Below are 23,884 nucleotides of genomic sequence, written 5' to 3' on the forward strand. Positions count from 1 at the left end.
AAATGCAGGAGAAACCCAGCAGGTTTGGCAGCATCTGTGGAGACAGGAACAAAAGTTAATGATTTGACACATCTTCAAAACTGTTTCAAAGAAGAATCAAATGTCAGCTCTGCTTCTCTCCCTAAAGATGCTGCCAGATCTGTTGTTGTTTCTCCAGCACTTTCTAATTTTATTTCCAATTTCCAGCATTGATGGTAATTTACTTTTACTGAAATGGCCAGTCTGTCTGTTGCTAACTGAGGGATAAATATTGGTTAGGACATGGATGCTAACTGTGCCGGTCCTCTTCATACTGCTGTGGGAGCCTTTACATCCACCTGAGGACTCAAACAGAGCCGCAGTGTCAACCAATACCCCACACTTCTGTCATTTCAAAAATCCCTCTGATTTATTTATTATTCACTCCTTGGACCATGTGGTTGCTGGCTGGCCAGTATTAATTGCCTGTCCCCAATTGCCTTTGAGAAAATGGTGATAAGCTTTTTTCTTGATCCAAAGCAGCTCTGGCATTTTGACCCAGTGACAATGAAGGAACAGCAATATATTTCCAAGTCAGTTTGGGGAATGGCTTGAAGGGGAACATGCAGGTGCTCCCATATATCTGCTGGCCTAGTCCCTTGAGGTGCAAGTGGTCGTGGGTTTGGAAAGGCGCTGGAAGAGGATCTTTGGTGAACTTCTGCAGTGCATCTTGTAAATACTATACACTGCTGCTACAGAGCATTGGTGATGGAGAGAATGGATATTGTGCCAATCAAGCAGGCTGCTTTGTCCTGGATGGTATCAGGCCTCCGGAGTGTTGTTGGAGATGTACCCATCCAGCCAAGTGGGGAGTATTCCATCACACTCCTGACCTGTGCCTTATAGATGGTGAACAGCTTTTGGGGAATTAGAAGGTGAGTTACTCACCACAATATTCCTAGCCTCTGACCTGCTCTTGTAGCCACTGTGTTTATGTGGTGGGTCCAGTTGAGTTTCTGGTCAGTGGTAACCCCAAGATGTTGATAGTGGGGGATTCAGTGACAGCAGTGTCATTGAATGTCATGAAGTGATGATTAGATTCTGTATTATCACACTCATTGCCAGGCATTTGTGTGGCGTGAATGTTACTTGCCACTTGTCAGCACAAGCCAGGATATCATCCAGGTCTTGTTGCATTTGGATATAGACTGCTTCAGTATCTGAGCAGTTGCAAATGGCGAATGGTGCTGAACATAGTGTGGATGTTCGCTGATGATTGCACAGTGACCTTGTGATGGAGGAATGGTCATTCATGAAGCAGCTGAAGATGGTTTGGCCTAGGACACTACCCCAAGGGACTCCTGCTGAGATGTCCTGGAGCTGAGGTGACTGACCTCCATAACCACAACCGACTTACTCGGTATAACAGCCAATAGTGGAAAGTTTTCCTCTGATTCCTATTGACTCCAATTTCTCTGGGGCTCTTTGATGCCCCACTAGGTTAAATGCGGCTATAATGCCAAGGGCTGTCACTCTCTCCACACCTCTGGAATTCAGCTCTTTTGTCCATGTTTGAACCAAGGCTGTAGTGAGGTCAGGAGCTGAGTGGCTCTGGTGGAACTCAAACTGGGCGTCACTGAGCAGGTTACTGCTGAGCAGGTGCTGCTGGGTAGCAGTGTTGATGACACCTTCCAACACTTTACTGACGACCGAGAGTGATCAGTATTGCAGGGCAGCATCAGGCTCCATTATTTGCTCCAGTGTTTACAGCAGGATTAAAGACCAATTCCAGGTTTATAAAACTCAAATTTCAAGTGATGTACCAAGCAAAGTGATTCAGAGATGGGTTGGACCGAAGGGTCTGTTTCCATGTTGTACATCTCTATGACTCTGTTTGCTCACTCATAACTCCATTATGCCCTTTCATTACTTACGACTGCAAATCGGTGTCCGAAACTTAGCCACTCCTTTTCAATCAGCACTTCAAAACCCTTGATTGTTCGGTAGTAGCTGTCGAGGATCAGCATGGTTAGGGATGTTAGCTGAGAAGTCCGGTCCCAGCCGTCGCTACAATGGACCACAACCGAGGTTTTTGCCGATTCAACCTTGTCTGCTATCCGAACGGCTCCGGCTAAAAGGATCTGGAAAGGAACAGAGGACAGCCAATTAATGACAGAACGAGCTATAGACTAGAGTTCACAGTGGAGAAAGAAATTAGCATAAACTGAATCATGAAGTTGCATTTCTTCAAAACCTCAATAATGTCAAGAGGCCCAGTGAAATTCCATTCAAAATACAATTACATCTGTTACACAAGCACACAGAGCAGCATTTATATACAACAAAAAAAATCAAAGATCACACATTTTTTTGGATGATCAGGTGACCTCTATTTCTGCTGCCAGTGGCTGAAGTGGGGGGTGGCGCGCAGAGGCGACCAGGAGGAGTCTGGGTCCTTATCCCAACAGCATTTGGTGATATTTGTACCTACTCAAACAGGCATTTGGATCTTCTTTCTCATCGAAGACACCACCTTTGACAAACACTCTCTTAAAAGCATCAGCTTGTGATATACGGTATTTAGTTAAACTACGTAGTCAGGGCTGTTAGTACTGCCTCTCAGAGTGTGAAGAATTTAACCTGAAGCAGGACAAAGGAAGAAAATTAATGTGATGTTGGCTCAATATCTAATACTGTTTGTACACAACACATGGGGCTGACAAGGACGTCTTTAATCTACAACTGGTTCTTTTCCAGTCTCTTTCACTGAGTCAGGCTGCCTTAACACACGCAGTCCTTGGGGCTGCCTCCAAACTCTTTCCTATACCAGCCAACAACACCCCACCACAACAAAAAATACAAAGCAGATCCCGTCAGTGCGGGCTCTTTATCACGAGGCAGGCACGCAGAGCTGGGAATTTTCCCAACACCCTCTGCCCACTTTGGTGAAGAAATTCCAGGCCCATGACACCAAACGGTGGGTATGTCAAAGCAACTGGAGAACAGCATGGTGCAATGACAGCACTAAGTTCATACACACGCACAACTACATCTCATGTGAAGGAAGGTCACTCCAGTGAAGAACAGCCAAGAGGCGCTGGAAGAAAGTAGCAATGCCAACCAGTTACAGACTGCCATCCTGAAAATGCCCCATTATCTCATCTTTGTGTCTCTCTCAGTTAGCTAATCCTCTGTCCATGTCAATATACCTCCACACTAGGTGAAAGTGAGGACTGCAGATGCTGGAGATCAGAGTCTAGATTAGAGTGGTGCTGGAAAAGCACAGCATGTCAGGCAGCATCCAAGGAGCAGGAAAATCGACGTTTCAGGCAAAAGCCCTTCATCAGGAATGAGGCTGCGTGCATTCCTGATGAAGGGCTTTTGCCCAAAACGTAGACTTTCCTGCTCCTTGAATATACCTCCACTGCCTCACTGCTTCCACTGGTCTCTCATCTTATTTACATAGCCATAGGCATGGTATCTTATCAAACACGTTTTGGAAATCCAAATACATTACATTGAAAGATTCTCCCTTATCAATCCTGCTCGTTACCTCTTCAAAGAATTCTTGTCAGACTGCAGGCCTGTAGCTAGTGGTATACCACAGGGTCAGTGCTGGGACCTTTGTTATTTCTTATTTACATAAATGATCTGGATGTGAATATACAAGGCATGATTAGTAAATCTGTTGATAATACAAAATTAGGAGGTATCATTGATAGCAAGGAAGGTTATCAAAAACTATAGAACAATCTTGATCAGATGGAGAAGTTGGTTAAGGATTAGCAAATGCAATTCAATAAAAAGGTAAGTATGAGGTGTTGCACTTTGGAAAATCAAACCAAGATAGGACTTTTACTGTAAATGGTAAGGTCCTGAGGAGTGTTGTGGAACAGAGGGACCTAGAAGTACAAGTACATAGTTCTTTGAAAGCAAGTCACAGGTAGACAGGGTGGTGAAGAAAGCAATTAGCGTGCTTGCCTACATTGGTCAAGGCATTGAGTATAGGAGTTTGGATGTTGTGTTACAATTGTATCATTCTTTGGTGAGGCTGCACTTGGAGTATGGATTCCTGATGAAGGGCTTATGCCCGAAACGTCAAATTTCCTATTCCTTGGATGCTGCCTGACCTGCTGTGCTTTAACCAGCAACACATTTTCAACTGTGATCTCCAGCATCTGCAGACCTCATTTTTTACCCTTGGAGTATTGTATACAGTTTTGGTCAGAATGAGGGGTGATCTTATTGAGGTGTTTAAAATCATGAATGGTATAGATAGGATGAATGCATATAGTCTTTTTTCCTGGGATGTGGAATTGAAAACTAGAGGGCATAGATTTAAGTTGAGAGGGATTCCTGATGAAGGGCTTATGCCATCGATTCTCCTGCTCCACAGATGCTGCCTGACCTGCTTTGCTTTTCCAGCACCACACTCTCGACTCTAATCGAGAGCGGCACGGTGGCACAGTGGTTAGCACTGCTGCCTCACAGCACCAGAGACCCAGGTTCAGTTCCCGCCTCAGGCGACTGACTGACTGTGTGGAGTTTGCACATTCTCCCCGTGTCTGCGTGCGTTTCCTCCGGGTGCTCCGGTTTCCTCCCACAGTCCAAAAATGTGCAGGTTAGGTGAATTGGCCATGCTAAGTTGCCCGTAGTGTTAGGTAAGGGGCAAATGTAGGGGAATGGGTGGCGGATCGGTGTGGACTTGTTGGGATGAAGGGCCTGTTTCCACACTGTAATTAATCTAATCTAATCTTCAGCATCTGCAGTGCTGACTTTCTCCTACAGGTTTGGTCACCCTGTTATTGGAAAGACATAGTTAAATGAGATTTACGAGGTTTAGAGGGATATGGATCAAATGCAGGCAATTGGAATTAGCTGCGTGTGTACCAGAGTCAGCATGGACCAATTTGGGCAGAAGGGCATGTTTCCTTACTGTATTACTCTGTGACTTTAATCAATTGGCTACTATGATGTATCCTTCCTGAGGCCAGGCTGACTCTGCTTAATTATATTAATTTTCTAAATGTTCTGCTATTATATCCTTGATAATAGATTCTAACATTTTCCCAGCGAGAGATGTTAAGATCCAAGATCTCTTCTCAAACCCAACTGCCATTTCAGGGCAACTCAACTGCACTAAATTACTGTTGGAAAGCTCTCTCAGTCAGATAAACATGTGGGAGTTAAAGACCACAATTCAAACTCAGGATGCAATTACAAGGAACTTGGCTTCTTTTAGACTGGTTGACACTATCTGAAATGCAACCAATTAGAGCGTGGAGTCATAACACTCCTGCACTCCCTCACAAGGGAGGCACCTTCTGTTCAATATTCTCCAGTGTTGCTACCATCTAAAGCTGTTATCCCTCTGCCAACTGGGCAAACAAGGTTTTTTGGCACTGTTTAAGATTTCAACACAGAGAAGGCAGAACTTTCAGTTTGGACAAAAGAACCTAAAATTCAATCTCTCTCTCCATTTCGGTCCGCATGCTGATCTGCACTAATTGTCATAACTGTGGTTAATTCACTCACTAATATCTGGAATCCAGAACTAGAGGGCATAAGTTTAAGGTGAGAGGGGAAAGATATAAAAGGGACCTTAGGGGCAATGTTTTCATGCAGAGGGTGGTGCATATGTGGAAAGAGCTGCCACAGGCATTGGTGGTACAATTACAACATTTAAAAGGCATTGTGATGGGTACATGAATAGGAAGAGTTTAGAGGGATATGAGCCAAATGCTGCTACTAGATTAATTTAGGATATTTGGTCGGCATGGACGAATTGGACCAAAGGGACTGTTTCCATGCTCTGACTCTATCTGCTTTATGCTCCTGTCAAAGTTGGAAGTTCTACCCGAGCACAGCTCATCTGTCTCACAAAGAGAACAAGTGGCTTCTTTGAAGATTAGACTCTCCTCTGACCATCAAGGCTAGTTACCAAACTATGAAAACCAGAGACAACCTGTTATTTCACTCACTCATGGAATATAAGCATCACTTGCTGGTCAACATTATTAGCCGTCCATAGCTGCCCTTGAGAAGGTGGGGGTGAGCTGCCTTCTTGAACTACTGCAGTCCATGTGCTGTAGGTTGACCCAGATGTTATTGTTTGGGGGGAAATACTCTTAGGGAGGGAAATCCAGAATTTTGACCCAGCAACAGTACAGGATTGACAATATATTTCCAAGTCAGGATGGTGAGTGGCTCGGAGGGAATCTTGCAGGTGGCGGTGTTCCCATGTATCTACTGCCCTTCCTTCCAGATGGAAGTGGTTGTGGGATTGGAAAGTGCTAAGGAGTTTTGGTGAATTTCTGCCGTGCATCTTGTAGAAAATACACACTGCTGTTACTGAGTGTCAGTGGTGGAGCGAGTGGATGCTCGTGGATTTGGTGTCAATCAAGTGGCCTGCTGTGTCCTGGATGGTGTCAAGCTTCTTGAATATCATTGGGGATGCACTCATCCAGGAAGTATTCCAACACACTCCTAAATGGTGTGTTGTGGATAGTGGAGCAGGCTTTGGGGAGTCAGGATGCGAGTTACTTGCTGTAGTATCCCTAACCACTAACCTGCTCTCCGTGCCACTGTGTTTATGCGGTTAGACCAGTTCAGTTCCTAGTCTAGAAACTGTCCACTTCATGCCTGAACCACACAGATCTAGACACCCCAAGTTGTTACCAAGTGAACTCTTCACTACAGCACTGAGACTGAACCTGGTGCTTCGGGATAGGATAGGAGTGCAGCAGGTGACGGGGTGGGGGTTGGGAGGGGCATGGCTGGTGAGGTAGAAATTGCTCCTGCTGACTGTCTAATTGAGTTTACGAAGGTATCTGGTGATCATGCTCCACTCTGATACTGCTGGGGGAGACGAGCCCAGTGACAGCCATCAGCAAGACTACAACACGATTGACAGATACATGAGCAAAGTTCTGAGAGAGAGAAGGACATGGACGGGTGGGGGGTTTAAGGAGCACACACAGTTCCCGCACTTTAACCACAATCATTATTTCATCTCAGTTTCAGTCTCCAACAGTGCTCCTGTAATTAAGCGCCACAATTAATGACCCAAGGACTGTGCAGATTGAATTGATACTCGAGGTTTGAGGAGACCAGTTCCATTCAATGATAACAGTTAAATATCGCAGAACAGGTAACTTACTCTTATGTATTCCAACCAATGAGTTGAATCGATATTTGACAGCCACTTGGCTTCATCTATCACAGGGTAAACGACATCTTTCAGTTTCCTGAGAGACTCCCTCATGACATGGATATTATGGATTTCCAAGAATATAAGCTCAGCGTTTGAATAGGCAGATTCACTCTCGTAGCCTCCACCTTTTGCCTATAAGATAGTGGCAATTGTGCAAATATCAATGATTAGTAAAAACGTAAAGACAAGACTCAATGCATGACCACAGCATAGAACATAGAAAAATACAGCGCAGTACAGGCCCTTCGGCCCTCGATGTTGCGCCGATCGAAGCCTACCTAACCTACACTAGCCCAATAACCTCCATATGCTTATCCAATGCCCGCTTAAATGCCCATAAAGAGGGAGAGTCCACCACTGTTACTGGCAGGGCATTCCATGAACTCTCAACCCGCTGAGTAAAGAATCTACCCCTAACATCTGTCCTATACCTACCACCCCTTAATTTAAAGCTGTGTCCCCTAGTAACAGCTGACTCCATACGCAGTTATGCCTTCAGCATGAATATTACAAAGAGATGAAATTCTACCTCAGTTAACTGCCCTACAAAACTGGCTCAGCTCCGTTAGTTGGTTCACAATACAGAGTGACACTGGCAGCCTGGGTTCAATTCTCACACTGGCTGAGCCTACCATGAAGGATTCCCCTTCTCAACCTCTCCCCTCATTTCAGGCATGGTGACCCTCAGGTTAACCCAGCACCTGTTACCTTTCTCTCCCCTCTGGGACTATTGCACCTTTATAAACATTACACGAAGTGCAATGGATTCGGAATTTGGTATAAAGATTTCCAAATTTCCAATCACATTATTTTTTTGAAAACAGTCTATTTACAGCCACTTTTATTGTCTGACAATATGACCTCCATGGAAACGTAGAAAATAGGAGCAGGAAGAAACCACTCGGCCCTTCAAGCCTGCTTCGCCATTCATTACCATCATGGCCGATCATCCAACTCAGTAACCTGTTTCCACTTTCACCCCATATCCTTTGATCCCTTTATCTCTAAGAACTATGTTGAACTTCTTTCCAAAGCATTCAATGTTTTGGTCTCAACTCCTTCCTATGGCAGAGAACTCCACAGACTCACTATTCTCAGGATGAAGAGATTTCTCCTTATTTCAGTCCTAAGTGGCCTATCCTATATCCTTAGACTGGACTCCCCAGTCAACAGCACTACCCTTCCTGTGTTTACCCTGTCTAGTCTGGTTAGAATTTTATAGTTTTCTATGACAGCTCCACTCATTCTTCTAAACTCGAGTAAATAAACTCTTAAAGGATCCAGTCTCTCTTCACCTGGCAGTTCTGCCTTCCCATGAACCAGTCTGGTTCAGTCCACTCCCTCCACAGCCACAACATCCTTCCTCAGATAAGGAGACCAGAACTGCATACAATATTCCAGGTGTGGTCCCATTAGGCCCTGAACAATTACAGCAAGACATCCTTACACTCCATTCTCTGGACAGTGGTGCTGGAAGAGCACAGCAGTTCAGACAGCATCTAACGAGCAGCGAAATCGACGTTTCGGGCAAGAGCCCTTCAGCAGGAATAAAGGCAGTGAGCCGGAAGGTATGCCTATACTGCAATCCACTCGCTATAAAGGCCAACATGCTGTCTGCTTTCTTTACCGTCTGCTGCACCTTTATCTTTATTTCCAGTGACTGTTGGACAAGGCACCTCACCCCTCTCCTAATCTATCGTCATTCACTTAAAAATCTATTCTTTGGTTTTTCCTACCAAAGTGGATAACCTCACATTTATCCAAATAATCCTTCATCTGCCATGCATTTACCCACTCGCCCAACTTGTCCAAATCACATTGAAGCATCTCTGCATCCTGTTCTCAGCTCAACCTCCCAACCAGCCTTATGACATCTGCATATCAGTAGATATAACATTGAATTTCCTCCTCTAAATCATTAAAATAAGTTATGAATAGCTGGGGTCCAAGCAATATTGCCTAAGGCATCCTACAAGTCCCGGGTTGCCACTTGGAAAAAGACTCGTTTATTCCTATACTTTCCAACCAGTACTCCCTCTCCACTTCAAGACACTACCTGCAATCCTATGCAATTTAATAATACAAGTTACAAGATGCTAAACATAACAAGCACCTTACTGGCGTCTGCCACACTGCTCTGTCGAGCATCAAAGATGATTAACTTGTGAGACTGCGCATTGGCGTCCATGATGGTTTGTAAATATTTCTCATCCTCCTTACACCGCTTGTCATTTGGCCCCACCAATGGCTGACTGCATCGAGTAATCGTCGCTTGGCTTTCTGGATGGATCCAAGACAAAACCTGACGGAGGAGGCAGAAACAGTCTTTGAGTGCATCAAGGTTCAGTATTTTAGGGGGTACAGTATATTTAATTTGATTGTTGATGGGACATATGTTCCACAGGGAGTGCAGCAAAGTCACTCCATCCCTCAAGCCTGTTCCAGTGGCCAATGAGATCTGGGGTGGCCTTTAGGGGCTGGAGTTGAACCGGGTGGATGCACACGGGTGTTAGGGTCATTAAGTGCAAACTGACAAAGCAGAACAAAAAAGTGAGACAGGAGAGGGCTGAGCCAGAGGAGGTACAATGTTGATGTGTTGAGATCATGTTTCTTGCAATGATCTGAGCTCTGAAGGGAGTTATTTTTCTCTCTCTAACAGCGAAGGGAAGAAGATTCACTCAAAAGACAAGGTAAGAAGGACAAAACCAATTAAACACACAATGGAATAGTTAATGATTTCAGGATCATTGCATTAAACCAGATCTCACACATTTTCCAGACAATCTTTGCCTTGGTTTCAAACTCTTAATGCTTTACAGGTACATGGTGGCTCTGTGGTTAGCACTGCTGTCTCACAGCACCAGGGACCTGCCTACGTGGAGTCTGCACATTCTCCCCGTGTCTGTGTGGGTTTTCTCAGGGTGCTCCAGTTTCCCCCTACAATCCAAAGGTGTGCATGTTAGGTGAATTGGCCATGCTAAATTATCCAGTGCTCGCGGACGTGTAGGTTGGATGCATTAGTCAGGGGTTAAACGGAGGGAATAGGTCTGGGTGGGTTACTCTTCAGAGGGTCAGCGTGGACTTGTTGGGCCAAAGGACTTGTTTCCACACGGTAGGGATTCTGTGATTCTACTCAGCTGCCAACAAAATGCAAGCAAAACTCAACTCGTAAAGAAGACTCTGAATAACACTGCTGTTTTCTATAAATTGGCATGATTACGGCAGATTCAACAAACAGCAGCTTATTTATAACCAACACATTCCATTTATCTATCCCAAACATTTTAATCATGTAATTGCCTATCCCACGATGCGTGTGTTCATGCTCACTCATACATGTACATATTGCTTTTCTGAGTGCCTTGTTAACACCATCTTTCAGCATTTCCACTACAACTGATTATCAGGCTAATCCTCCGACCTTACAAATATACAGTTATGTTTACTTCATGCTCGTTGTTTTTTTTAAAAAGGAAGGTAACCACACATTTATTAAATCAGAAACAGTTTAAGGATTAGCTTATAATTTAGAGAAAAATATGCAGCTCTCCTTTAACAAAAGCACTGACCAGAATCTGAGCTGTTTACTGTCCTGTGGTCCTGTCATTCTCACAGGAATGACACAGCAGCTGTTTCAATGCTGGGTTTATTACAGAGAGATTCAAAAGGAGGTGGCGTTTCTGCTGGAGTGCCAAATGTAGTCACACCACAGAGACTCAAACAAAGAAATTCTTTTGGGAACTCACTGGAATTCGCCCACGTGTTCGAAATGCTGCCACTTTACAAAGGTCGTCATCTTTGACACTGGTAGGCACCACCACAATCGAAGGGTACGTATCGCAGAGTTCATAGTTGCTGTTGATTTTACTGATGACCCAACTTTCATTTGGCAAACCCTGGACAGAGCACAAATAGAGACTGAAAAGAACAAGAGAAGCAAAAGATTGCTAAAACTTTAACTCAGCTTCTCTCCAAAGCTGTTGGCTAACCTGCAGAGTGCTTCCAGCATTTCCGAGAGAAGGAGAGGGAAAGGGAGGTGAGGTAGATCAGGGTGGGGGGGGGAATAAGGGGAGGGGAATGCAATGCACTGAGTACAAGCTTTAGACTGGCTCTCCCCTTGCGGTACCGAGGGAGTGCAGCACTCTCGAAGGAGAGCAAGGAAGTTACCTTATTGGCTGGAGTCAAAGTGTGGCACTGGAAAAGCACAGCAAGTCAGGCAGCATCCAAGGAGCAGAACAGTTGATGTTTTGGGCATAAGCCCTTCAGCAGGAATGATGGCTGGGCCAGTACTACCTCCTAAAACCAACAGCACTAAAACAGATTATCTGGTCATTATCCCGCAGCTGTTTGTGGGAGTTTGCTGTGCACAATATGACTGCCAAGTCACTACAACAACCGACCCCAGATTTTTTAAAATGGACTTCATCGGCTGTAAAGCATTTTGAGAAGTCTAGTGTTGTGACAGGCGCTATCTAAATCCAAATCTCTCTTTCCATTTAGAAAGAAAAAGGGTTGGGGGGGGTGTTCGCATCCTTACAAGTCAGCTCCCTCTGTGTGGCACACTCAGCTGGCTGACCTGGGGTACTGCTTACAGGTCCCACGTGTACATTTAGTCCAATGGGATTCTCTTTTATACTGTGTTGATTAGCCTGCTGCTCTAGGCTCAAACTGAAAGATACAGGGGAACAGGAGAGCTCTTTGAAAGGGCTGACAGCATTAGCAATGGTCTGAATGCCCTCCTCCTGTGTTGCACAGCTGTATAATTACAGATAAAAATACATGTGCAATAATAGATTTTACACTCACCACTGAGGAGAGTCAGGTCTGCTTCTCAGACTAACATGCCTGAACTTTGAAAGAAGTTTTAATGACAAGTTTCTCACCTTAACATTTGGTATGAATGAAATAAATCTTCTAAAATTGTGTGGGGTTGTCCCTTGGACACTTACTCATGACAAGAGCCTGCTCAAGGAACCCCTTGACATATGAGGAGAGACTGGATTGGTTTAGATTCGGTGATATTCACTGGAATCTAGAAGAATAAGGGAGGATCTCACAGAACTTAATCAACTTCTAAGAGGACGAGGCAGGGCAAACAGGGGAATGAGCGGGGAAGCCACAACCAGGGGTCACAGTCCAAAGATAATGGGTAGGCCATTTAGGAGAAAGATCTTCACCCAGACAGCGTGAGTCTGACGGATTCACTACCACAGAGGAGAAAGATTTAAAACGGACATGAGGGGCAACTTTTTTACTAAACACAGAATGGGAAGTGGGTGGAGCTGGGCCAACAGGCCTGTCTCCATGCTATATGACTCCACGCTGTTGAGGCCAAAACATTGTATGTTTTCAAGAAGGAGAGATATATATAGTTCACAGGACTAAAGAGATCAAAGGAGGTGGGAGGAAGTGAGAACAGGGGACAGAATTACATGATCAGCCATGATCGTATTGAATGATGCAGCAGGGTTGAAGGGCCGAATGGCCTGCTCCTATGTTCAATGTGGGGAGAGTTGTGATGCTACAGCGTTCTCACGGTTCTGATGAACAGGGAACTTTCCCGCTCTTACCATCTACCACAGGCGTACCAAAGGACTGACAACCAAAGTGTTTGCCTGTTCTTCTAACAAACCTTCCACGGCCATTATATCCCGAAGTGGGACTCAGGCTTGAAGCTTCTGGTCCAGAGGGAGGGACCTCCTCACTGAGCCACAAGACCAGCTGGCAAACTATGTTTTTCTCTCGTGCAAGGCCAATCAGAATACTTTGTTGTAGAGAAACACAACTGCTTTGCTAATGCACTTCAGGGAAGGGGACATGGCAGCCACACCCAGTTTGAATTCCAGTCCCATTCAATGGTGTTGACCCTTCGAGCACTCTGGAGTGGCCAGGTAAGCTCATCCACTTGTCATGGCTTTCCGAGCCCAACAAAAAGAACCTGCATTTATGTAGCACCTTTAACATAATATTCATGTCCCAGGGTGACTAGGGAGGCACAATAAATGATCCTTGCCAGCATCGCCTGCATGCCAAGGACAGAAGTGGAACAAGCCTGAGAGCCCCAACCTTCAACTCACACGGTGGCAGAGAGCAAAACCGCGTAGAATTGGCACCAAAATGTTGACCAGCTTTAAATAACATGCTCCGTACAGAAGGAGAGACAACATGTGGAATATGCCATGAGTAAGAGGGACATTGATGACCCACCTGTCTTTTATATTCTGCCACAGCATCGTACACCTTCCAGCCCTGAACCGGATACTTCTCCTTATATTTCATTGCAAACAGTGGCTAGATGGGAGAAAGAAAACAGCAACAACACATTATGACCCAACACATTGAACCTGACATCAAACAGCATTGTCTGGCAGGTTACCCACACCTGGCTAAATGGGAATCCAGATGATCCTGATGTCGTTTTGATCAGTAAATAAGAAGCAATTGACAATGATGCGGAGTGAGTGTTGTCTGTACTCCTGCTGGATGGTACTGGGGGAGCAGCTTTTCTCCCCAACAACACAGCCTCTCTCTCCATTCTCCTCTCCCCCCCCCACCCCCCACGGACAGCAACAGTTCAAGAAGGCAGGTCACCACCACCTTCACCAGGGCAACCATGGACAGGCAATAAACACTGGCCCAGCAAGTGACACCCACGTCCTGCCAGTAAATTTTATAATTCGCACGAGGTCAGGAGCTGTTGTGTGTGTTAGTTAACATAATGATGTAAAAAAAATGTGAAAATATTTTTTGATTGTAGAGTGTGTTTTTTTTTATTTGCTGGGTTACTGCATATCGCTTGACTGCTAAAACAGTTCATGTTGGAGCCGAATGCTGTGCAGACACCGTGGGTAAGGGTCAGAAAGGGGAGAGGTCATTACTGACAGCTCAACACCAGCAGGGGGTAGCAACCCAATGAAGAGCTTGGACAGACAGCAAGCAATGATCCAACTTCCTCCGAGATGAAGATCACTGGGAGAGGTGGGATGGGTGTGTGTCTGGGTGTGGGTCTGGGTATGGAAAGCAATCTGAGCGAGTTGCAACAGCTGCACAAAAACAGAAACTGCACCAAGAAGTCACAGGCTTGATAAGTTCACACCAGAATTCCAAACTGCAGTCATATAGAGAGACTCAAAGTTTCACAAGGAGCAGTGATCAATCTGTGACAAATAAACATACATGTATGTTAAACAGTTACCTACACAGTTATATAGCATGGAAACAGGCCCTTCGATCCAACTCACCCATACTGACCAGATATCCCAAACTGATCTAGTCCCATTTGCCAGCATTTGGCCCATATCCCACTTCACCTTGCCTATTCATGCACCTAACCAGATGGCTTTTAAATGTTGTAATTAATGGTGATTATTAATGCAGAAACTCAGTGAATGATCTGGGGACAGGCTTCAAATTCTGCCATGGCAAATGGAATTTGAATTCAATAAAACACGAATCTGGAATTAAAAGTCTAATGATGACCATGAAGCCATTGACAATTGTCAGACAAACCCATCTGGTTCACTAATGTCCTTTAGAGAAGGAAACTGCCATCCTTACCTGGTCTGGCTTAGATGTGACTCCAGACCCACAGCTATGTGGTTGATGCTTAACTGCCCTCTGGGCAATTAGGGATGGGCAATAAATGTTGGCCTAGCCAGTGATGCCTACATCCTGTGAGTTAATGAAGAAAAACAATTGTACCCACCTCCACCACTTTCTCTGGCAGTTCATTCTACACGCACATCAGCCCTATGCATGAAAATGTTGACTCTTTGGTCACTTTTAAATCTTTCCCCTCTAACCTTAAATCTATGCCCTGTAGTTTTGATTCCCCCGCCCCTTGTCTGTTCACCCTATCCATGCCCCTCATGATTTTATAAACCTCTGTTAAGGTCACCCATCAGCCTCTGACACTTCAGGGAAAAAAGCCCCAGTTTATTCAGCTTCAGCCTGCATCGAGGAAGGGGATTTCTACAAGAAAAATTGTTTGTGAGGCTAACACTGTGTTGCTGTAGCTATAACTGGGGCTACTCACCACTTTCTATTGGATATATAACAATCATTTAAGCTAAATGTCTGGCTATCATTGGCCATGGTTTTCTGAGAGGCTTGTCCAAGAGCCAGTATAATAAACCACTTCTACTGACAAGCTTTTCTTTCAGAGAAGAATTGTGAAATAAGATGATAGCAATTGCTTGGTCAGCAGGTGATCATGCTTCAGGGCAACTGGCCGCTGGTTACTTAAACAGGACTACTGCTCAATAGTACAACAGCTCAAATCTTGCTGAAATGTTATTGAAACCTTTCATCCTGCATTCATTAGGACAAATGCAAGAATGCTAATTTTCCAACAATCACAAGCATTTATATTATGGGAGGAAAGGCTGCTCAGGACTTGGTCAAATGCCTGATCTGCTGAGGCACTGAATGTACGTCCCTTGTTCAAGAAAGGATCAAGACAAAAGATGGAAAATTATAGGCCAATTAGCCTAACCTCGGCTGTTGGTAAAATTCTAGAATCCATCATTAAGGATGAGGTTTCTAAATTCTTGGAAGAGCAGAGTCTGATTAGAACAAGTCAACACGGATTTAGTAAGGGGAGGTCGTGCCTGACAAACCTGTTGGAATTCTTTGAAGAGGTGACAAGTAGGTTAGACCAGGGAAACCCAGTGGATGTGGTCTATCTAGACTTCCAAAAGGCCTTTGATAAGGTGCCACACGGGAGGCTGCTGAGCAAGGTGAGGGCCCATGGTGTTCGAGGTGAGCTACCGGGATGGATTGAGGATTGGCTGTCTGACAGAAGGCAGAGAGTTGGGATAAAAGGTTCTTTTTCGGAATGGCAGCTGGTGACAAGCAGTGTCCCGCAGGGTTCAGTGTTGGGGCCACAACTATTCACATTATATATTAATGATCTGGATGAAGGGATTAGGGGCATTCTAGTGAAGTTTGCAGATGATACGAAGTTAAGTGGACAGGCAGGTAGTACTGAGGAAGTGGGGAGGCTGCAGAAGGATCTAGGCAGTTTGGGAGAGTGGTCCAGGAAATGGCTGATGGAATTCAACGTGAGCAAATGCGAGGTCTTGCACTTTGGAAAAAAGAATAAAAGCATAGACTACTTTCTAAACGGTGAGAAAATTCGTAAAGCCAAAGTACAAAGGGATCTGGGAGTGCTAGTCGAGGATTCTCTAAAGGTAAACATGCAGGTTGAATCCGTGATTAAGAAAGCGAATGCAATGTTGTCACTTATCTCAAGAGGGTTGGAATATAAAAGCACAACTTTATAAAGCTCTGGTTAGGCCCCATTTGGAGTACTGTGTCCAGTTTTGGTCCCCACACCTCAGGAGGGACATACTGGCACTGGAACGTGTCCAGCGGAGACTCACACAGATGATCCCTGGAATGGTTGGTCTAACATATGAGGATCCTGGGATTGTATTCATTGGAGTTTAGAAGATTAAGGGGAGACTTAATAGAAACGTACAAGATAATACATGGCTTGGAAAGGGTGGACGCTGGGAAATTTGTTCCGTTAGGCGAGGAGATTAGGACCCGTGGACACAGCCTTAGAATTAGAGGGGGTCAATTCAGAACAGAATTTCTTCAGCCAGAGAGTGGTGGGCCTGTGGAATTCATTGCCGCAGAGTGCAGTGGAGGCCGGGACGCTAAATGTCTTCAAGGCAGAGATTGATAGATTCTTGATGTCACGAGAAATTAAGGGCTACGGGGAGAATGTGGGTAAGTGGAGTTGAAATGCCCATCAGCCATGACTGGATGGCGGAGTGGACTTGATGGGTCGAATGGTCTTAGTTCCACTCCTATGTCTTATGGTCTTATGGAAACATCCCGATGAAAGATTTCAGCAACTCATTGCGCTTTTCAAAAATATTAAATAAAATTATTCAACAAACAACCAGGCAGGTGGGACTGCTATTGTTTCAATCATGTGACACCATGAATAAAGTTTCAGTGAGTCTTTGTTGCACATAGACCTGCATTTATTTTTGTTTTCTCCAGACAGCATTAATGTTACCTTGGCACAGCCGGTTCAGGAGATTGAAAATCTTACAGCCAGACCGCGAAGGAATTTAATTTACATGAAAGCAAAACCTGCTTTAACCTGGAACTAAAATCGACTTTAGAGAGGAAAAGTGCAACTGCGTCCTCTCCTCTCATGGTGTCTACTGCACGAAGGGTTTCTAACGGTTGATTTCACAGGACGATCATCCCTTCAGATGCGAAACGATAGGTTTCAGCAGCACTCTCACGAACTGCCTTCAAGCTAGTGTTACAACTGGCTGAACATGAACTTAGAAGGACTGGGATGACACAAGGTCTCTGCGAGACTGGTACTGGCCTTTCGCTCAGAATGAGAAATAAAGATTTTGTCTGTGTCATCTATGACTGACAGTTACAAATCGTTCTGCAGAACAACATGCTCTGTCACCGATAAGCACTGAGCAGCTATTGAGTATGTCACTGACCTCAAAATACAACTCCACAAAATACAGAGGCTCATTGAGCGCATGATTCCCCAGTGTCCACTTTCACTCAATGTCACCCTCCCACAGCTCCCTAAACAAAGGAACAGTACCCTTTTAAATTGTCAGAAATCCATCTGGCTAATTCTGACCCTAGAATTCACTGTACATAAACTGGTGCTAATACAATCTTTGAAATGATTTATCATCACTGATATTTTAAACTAATTTTCCAGTTTGTTGTCTCCCAGATAGTTTCCAAACATTGAATTTCACTTGGACAATATTCATAGCCCTTTTATAAAATGATGTTTTACCAAGGAAAGGTAAAGATAGCCACTTCATGCAATGAGTGATTGTGTTTGTCTCGATAGTGGTATTTTGGGCAGGATTGTACACAGCATGCTATATGGTCAACATATATTAAAAAAGTATTCATTTGAAGACATGCCTGCCTGATGTGACATTTAGTAATTTATGCTCTTCTGAAACAATAAAATCAATTGCGTTAAAGTAGCACTTTCTGCAAAGTCTGTACAGAACTGTTTTGGATCTTTGTACTTACTTATAGATAAATTATGAATAATGTATATTTTCACAATTACAAAAAAAATAAAGTAGGCAGAACAGAAGGCAGCAGGTTTGATTGGGGAATTGGAAAATTCGACAAAGCAGGACTGCATCAGGTCTCAGCCCAGAGCTTCAGAGGTCATTGCAAGAGGAGTGTGGCTGGTGGAAATTAGTGAAGGTTCATATTCTGGATTAGCGCCCATAGGTTCCTGGCCAGAATCCACACGTGTATCAACTTCAGACAAGATCTATGAAGCCCCACATGGTCAAATAACCAACTGGCAATCAGTGCTCAGCAAATGATGGGCACTTACTGGAAGGCTGCTAGAGCCAAGGGGAGAGAGAGTGTGAGTGTGTGAGCCTAGAAATGGATGAGAAGATTTAGACAACAATCTACCATATGGATTTCTCTACAGTGGGAGTTGACAGAAATACGATGGGCCTCCTTCTGTCTGGTAATGACACATTGACAGCAACAGTAACTTTGTGTAACAACAGTACAGGTAAAAGTGCCCTCAGCAGCTAAGCTTCTAACAAATGCAGAAGTCACAGCTGTAGTATGTAACCTCTTGCCAGTGTGCTATCAACTATACAATAAAAAGACCATTGCATTCAAATTGTAATCAGCAATTTACTATTTAAAATGTCTGACCTGAGCAGCTTATCGGACAGCTATCAGTGTTACACTGACTGAACAGTACAAACACAGCACAACGCCAGGCAGACTTACCAAGTTCTTCGAGACAGGAAAGGCGTACTGTGTGAGGTTCTCAAAGATCTCGAGTTTACCATGTTCTTCCTGTTTGTATGCAAACCGCAGATTTCTCATATCCTGTTAACACAGTTGGACAACGTCAAACCTAATCACGTCTAGACTGAAAACACAAAAATAAAGCTGAAGCCTATGAGGTTTGGTTGCAACAGGAAATGCTAAATTTCGAGGCTGGGAAATCGAGAAACAATCGAGGTCATCAATGATCTCCCCTCCATCATAAGGTCAGAAGTGGCAATGTTCACTGATGACTGCACAATGATCAGCTCAGCACCATCCGTGACTGCTCACACACTGAAGCAGTCCATGCAACAGGATCTGAACAATATCCAAGCTTGGGTTGACAAGTGACAAGTAACATTCATGCCACACAAATGCCAGGCAATGACCATCACCAACAAGAAACAATCTAACCATCGCCCCTTGACATTTAATGGTGTTACCATCAATGACTCCCCAACTATCAATATCCTTGGGGTTACCCAAGGCCAGTAAGTGAACTAGACTCACCACATAAACACAGTAAGTACAAGTGCAGGTCAGAGGTTTGGAATACTGTCGTGAGTAACTCCCTCCTGACTCCCCAAAGCCTGTCCATCATCTACAAGGCACACGTCAGGAGTGTGATGCATTACTCCCCACTTGCCTGGATGAATACAACTCCAACAACACTCAAGAGCCCAACACCATTCAGGACAAAGCAGCCCCTTCCTTGGCACCACATTCACAAGCAACCACTCCTCCTACTACTCACGCTCAGTATCAGCAGTGTGCATTATGTACAAGATGCACTGCAGGAATACACCTAAAATACTTAGAAAGTACCTTCAAAACCCATGATTTGGAGCTGCTGGTGTTGGAATAGGGTGGACAATGTTAAAAGTCACACAACACAATGTTACAGTCTAACGGGTTTATTCAGAGGTACAGGTATTAGCTTTCAAAGTGCTGCGTTATCTTGCTCCACAACCAGCTGATGAAGAAGCAACGCTTCGAAAGCTAGTGCTTCTAAACCCACGACCACTTCTATCTAGAGGGGCAAAGGTAGCAGATACATGGGAATACGACCATCTACAAGTTCACCTTTAAGCCATTCACCCTTCTGACCTGGAAATAGATCGCCATTCCTTCACTGAGGCTCGGTCAAAATCCTGGAATTCCCCCCCTAAGGGCAATGTGGGTCTTGCAACAACACATGGACTGCAGCAGTTCAAGAAGGCAGCTCACCACCACTTTCTCAAGAACTAAGGACGGGCACTAAATGCTGACCCAGCCAGCAATGCCCACATCCCTTGAATGGAATAAAAAAAGCTGCTTTTAAAATGGACAACAATGCAAATGCAAGCCAACAATTCTGTAAAATACAAGCACGAGGGAACTGAAATACTCAAAGGACACTTATTTCTCTGAGAGATTACAAACAATTTATTCTACCGTTTGGTCCACTGTTGAGCTCACAACCCAACACACTCATAGGTCGAGGTTCCATGTCATCAAGGAGTAAGACATTTAACCCTTCAAGCTCTTCCTTATGATCACGGACAATCTGCAGTCTAACTCCACATGTATTCTTTAATACCTTAGACTAATAAAAATCCATCCTTCTCATTTTTAAAATTAATAGCTGACCCAGCACTAATTACCGTTTGTGGAAGCAAGTTCTGAATCTTCACAACACTGCATAACGGACTGTTTCCTAACTTCATCCCAGAAATGTCTGCCTCCACATTTCAGACACAGCCTTCCTGTTGTTAAACCTTCCCACCTAACAGCGATATATTCTCCCCATCTATCCCTAGCTGTTCCCCTTAATATCCTGAAAAATCAATCAAACCATCCCTTAAATTCTCAAATTCCATGGACTACAACTTGCATTTGTGTGGCGCCTCCTTGTAAATTAACTCCTGCGCTCACAGTCCCATCCTGATAAGCCTGCAATTTACTCCTTCCAAAGCTTTTGAAGGTGCTGTGCTCACGATGTTTTGCAGAGCTCCATGTGTGGTCTGTCCAGCACTTTGTAAAACTGCTTCTACCTCTTTCCAATCACAAGATGTTATAAATAGTAAACATTACCTTGCACACAATTTCCAAGCCACAGGAGTTCTCTTGAATGCCAGCAATCTTTTCGATACGACTCACGACCCCTAGTGGAACATCAAGGGTGAAAGGGGGATCCTGGTTTATAAAAACAAAACTGAGTGAGGGGCAGTTTGTACCATCAGAGAGAAACGGGACAGAAACAAAGCTCTACCAGTGTTGGAAATCAAAATAAAAACTCAAAGTGCTGGAAAAACTCAGCAGGTCTGGCTGCATCTATGAAGAGAGAAACTGAGTCAACATTGCGAGTCCAGTGACCCTTCTCTGGAACACAGCTCAGTTCCAAAGAAGATTCAAATCAGAGACAGTGAGAACTGCAGATGTTGGAGAGTCAGAGTGGATAAAGAGGGGAGCTGGAAAAAGCACAGCAGGTCAGGCTGCATCACAGCAGGAGGGGAGTCGACATTTCAGGTTGGAAGCTTTCATCAGGATTGAATCAGACTCTTTAAAAGTTAACTTTCTTTCTCCACAGATGCTGCAGACATGTAGGGTTTCTCCATAACTTTGTTTTTATTTGGAATTTTTTGATGGTTGTATATTTAATCTCTTCACAACACAGGAATTTAGGAATAGGAGAAGTCAATTTTGCCCTTTAAGCCTGCTCCACCATTTAATGACAACATGGCTTATCAGATTGTGGTTTCAAATCAACTTTCCCATCTGACCCCCATAACTTTTGACCCTCACCAATCGCCCCTTCCTCAAACATTGAGGACTCTTCACTTCATAATCAATGTTCTCAAAAAGAGATCACAGTTCATTCTGTTTATAGAAGTGGACTGTGCCCAATTTGGCTGTTGCTTTTCATTTATTAAAATAACAACTTGCATTCATATAGCACCTTTCACACCCCAGATGCCCAAAGGTGCTTCATAAAAGTATGAAGTCAAAACTTAACCCCAAAACACGAGATGTTAAGTCAAGGGGATGGACACACTTGAAATGTGGAGCTTATTCAAGAAACAGCTACTGCGGGTTCTTGCTAAGTATATATCAGGCAGAGAGATAGTTGTCAAGAGAGGGAGCCATGGTTTACTAAAGAAGTTGAAGCTCATGTAAAGAGGAAGAGGAAGGCTTATGTGAGGAGGAGGCATGAAGGCTCAGTTAGGGGGTTTGAGAGTTATAAGTTAGCCAAAACAGATCTAAAGAGAGGGCTAAGAAGAGCCAGGAGGGGACATGAGAAGTTGTTGGTGGATAGGATCAAGGAAAACCCTCAAGCCTTCTCTAGGTATATCAGGAATCAAAGAATGACTAGGACAAGATTAGGGCCAATCAAAAGCAGTAATGGGAAGTTGTGTGTGGAATCTGAGGATATAGGGGAAATGCTTAATGAATACTTTTCATCAGTATTCACACTGGAAAAGGGCAATGTTAGTGAGAATACAGAGATACAGGCTAATAGATTAGATGGGATTGCGGTTGACAAAGAGATTTTAGCAATTTTGGAAAATCTGAAAATAGATAAACTCTGTGGGCCGGATGGGATTTGCCCTCGGATTTTCAGGGAAGCAAGGGAATGTTAACAACCCTATCAATTTGGGTGGCAAGAAGGCATATGGTGTGTTAGCGTTTATTGGTAGGGGGATTGAGTTTCGGAGCCATGAAGTCATGCTTCATCTATACAAGACACTGGTAAGGCCACACCTGGAGTATTGCATGCAGTTCTGGTCACCGCATTATGGGTAGGAGGTGGAAGCTTTGGAAAGGATTCAGAGGAGATTTACCAGGATGTTGCACATATGGAAGGAAGGTCTTATGAGGAAAGGCTGAGTGAACCGAGGCTGTTTTAGTTGGAGTGAAGAAGGTTGAGAGGTGACTTAATTGAGACTCTTAAGATAATCAGAGGGTTATACAGGGCAGTCAGTGAGAGCCTTTTTCCTTGTATGGTGAAGGCTAACACGAGGGGACATAGCTTTAAATTGAGGGGTGAGAAATTTAGGACAGATATTAGGGGTGGTTTCTTTACTCAGAGAGTAGTATGGGCATGGAATACCTGCCTGCAACAGTAGTAGACTCGACGACATTCAGGGCATTTAAATGGGCATTGGACATACATATGCATAATAGTGGAACAGTGTAGGTTAGATGGGCATCAGATTAATTTCACAGGTCAGCACAACATCGAGGGCCGAAGGGCCTGTACTGCACTGTTACATTCTGTGTTCTATGTTCAAACAACCGACTCAGATAGGTTTTAAGGAACATCTTAAAATAGAAGAAGAAGAAACGATTTTGGGAACAAATTTCAGGGCTCAAGATCTAGGTGACAGAAAGTATAGCAGCCAACAGATAGATTTTTAATCAGTAAGGGAATCAAGGGTTATAGGAAAAGGCAGGAAAGTGGAGTTGAGGATTATCAGATCAGCCACAATCTCATTGAAGGGCAAGGCAGACTTGATTGGCTGAATGGACTACTTCTGCTCCTATGTTTTCAGTCACGAGGCGTCCAAGTGGGCCCATTACAAACTCATCTCGTTAAGGCCAGAGATGATCACTGTGCACCGAGCACTGAGAGAAATGCACTGGATCTCCCCAGGAGTGAAGTGACCTACTCCCCGCTGGGACAGATGTCTTGGGACAGGAACAGAACCTTACCATCAGGATGGTCTTATGACCCTCGGGGTGACAAAATGTACAAAGTTGGCACTTACCAGAGCGAAAGAAGTCAAAGCAGCAAATATATTAGATTTTATTTTAAACGGACCATCAACCTGTTGGAGAAGCCACCAGAGGATATTGCCACCTCATACTCTGGGACATTTCTTGGAGAAGGATTTGCACAGCTTCTCTTTAATT

At 44.2% G+C, this 23,884-nt stretch overlaps 1 protein-coding gene across 5 annotated transcripts in view; it reads right to left on the reverse strand.

The window, feature by feature from the left end:
• The window catches only part of mtmr1b (myotubularin related protein 1b), a 108,332-nt gene that overhangs the window by 32,164 nt on the left and 52,284 nt on the right, over positions 1-23,884 (reverse strand). For all 5 annotated transcript variants that reach the window (XM_060832421.1, XM_060832419.1, XM_060832418.1 and 2 more), the window contains 7 exons: positions 21,065-21,166; positions 18,950-19,051; positions 13,379-13,462; positions 10,918-11,067; positions 9,285-9,473; positions 7,118-7,303; positions 1,893-2,099 (listed from right to left, as the gene is read on the reverse strand). In XM_060832421.1, coding sequence (XP_060688404.1) covers positions 1,893-2,099; positions 7,118-7,303; positions 9,285-9,473; positions 10,918-11,067; positions 13,379-13,462; positions 18,950-19,051; positions 21,065-21,166 — 1,020 coding nt within the window. The remainder of the gene's footprint in view (positions 1-1,892; positions 2,100-7,117; positions 7,304-9,284; positions 9,474-10,917; positions 11,068-13,378; positions 13,463-18,949; positions 19,052-21,064; positions 21,167-23,884) is intronic.

Source organism: Hemiscyllium ocellatum, chromosome 11 (assembly GCF_020745735.1).
Source record: "Hemiscyllium ocellatum isolate sHemOce1 chromosome 11, sHemOce1.pat.X.cur, whole genome shotgun sequence".
Classification (NCBI taxonomy): Eukaryota; Metazoa; Chordata; class Chondrichthyes; order Orectolobiformes; family Hemiscylliidae; genus Hemiscyllium; species Hemiscyllium ocellatum.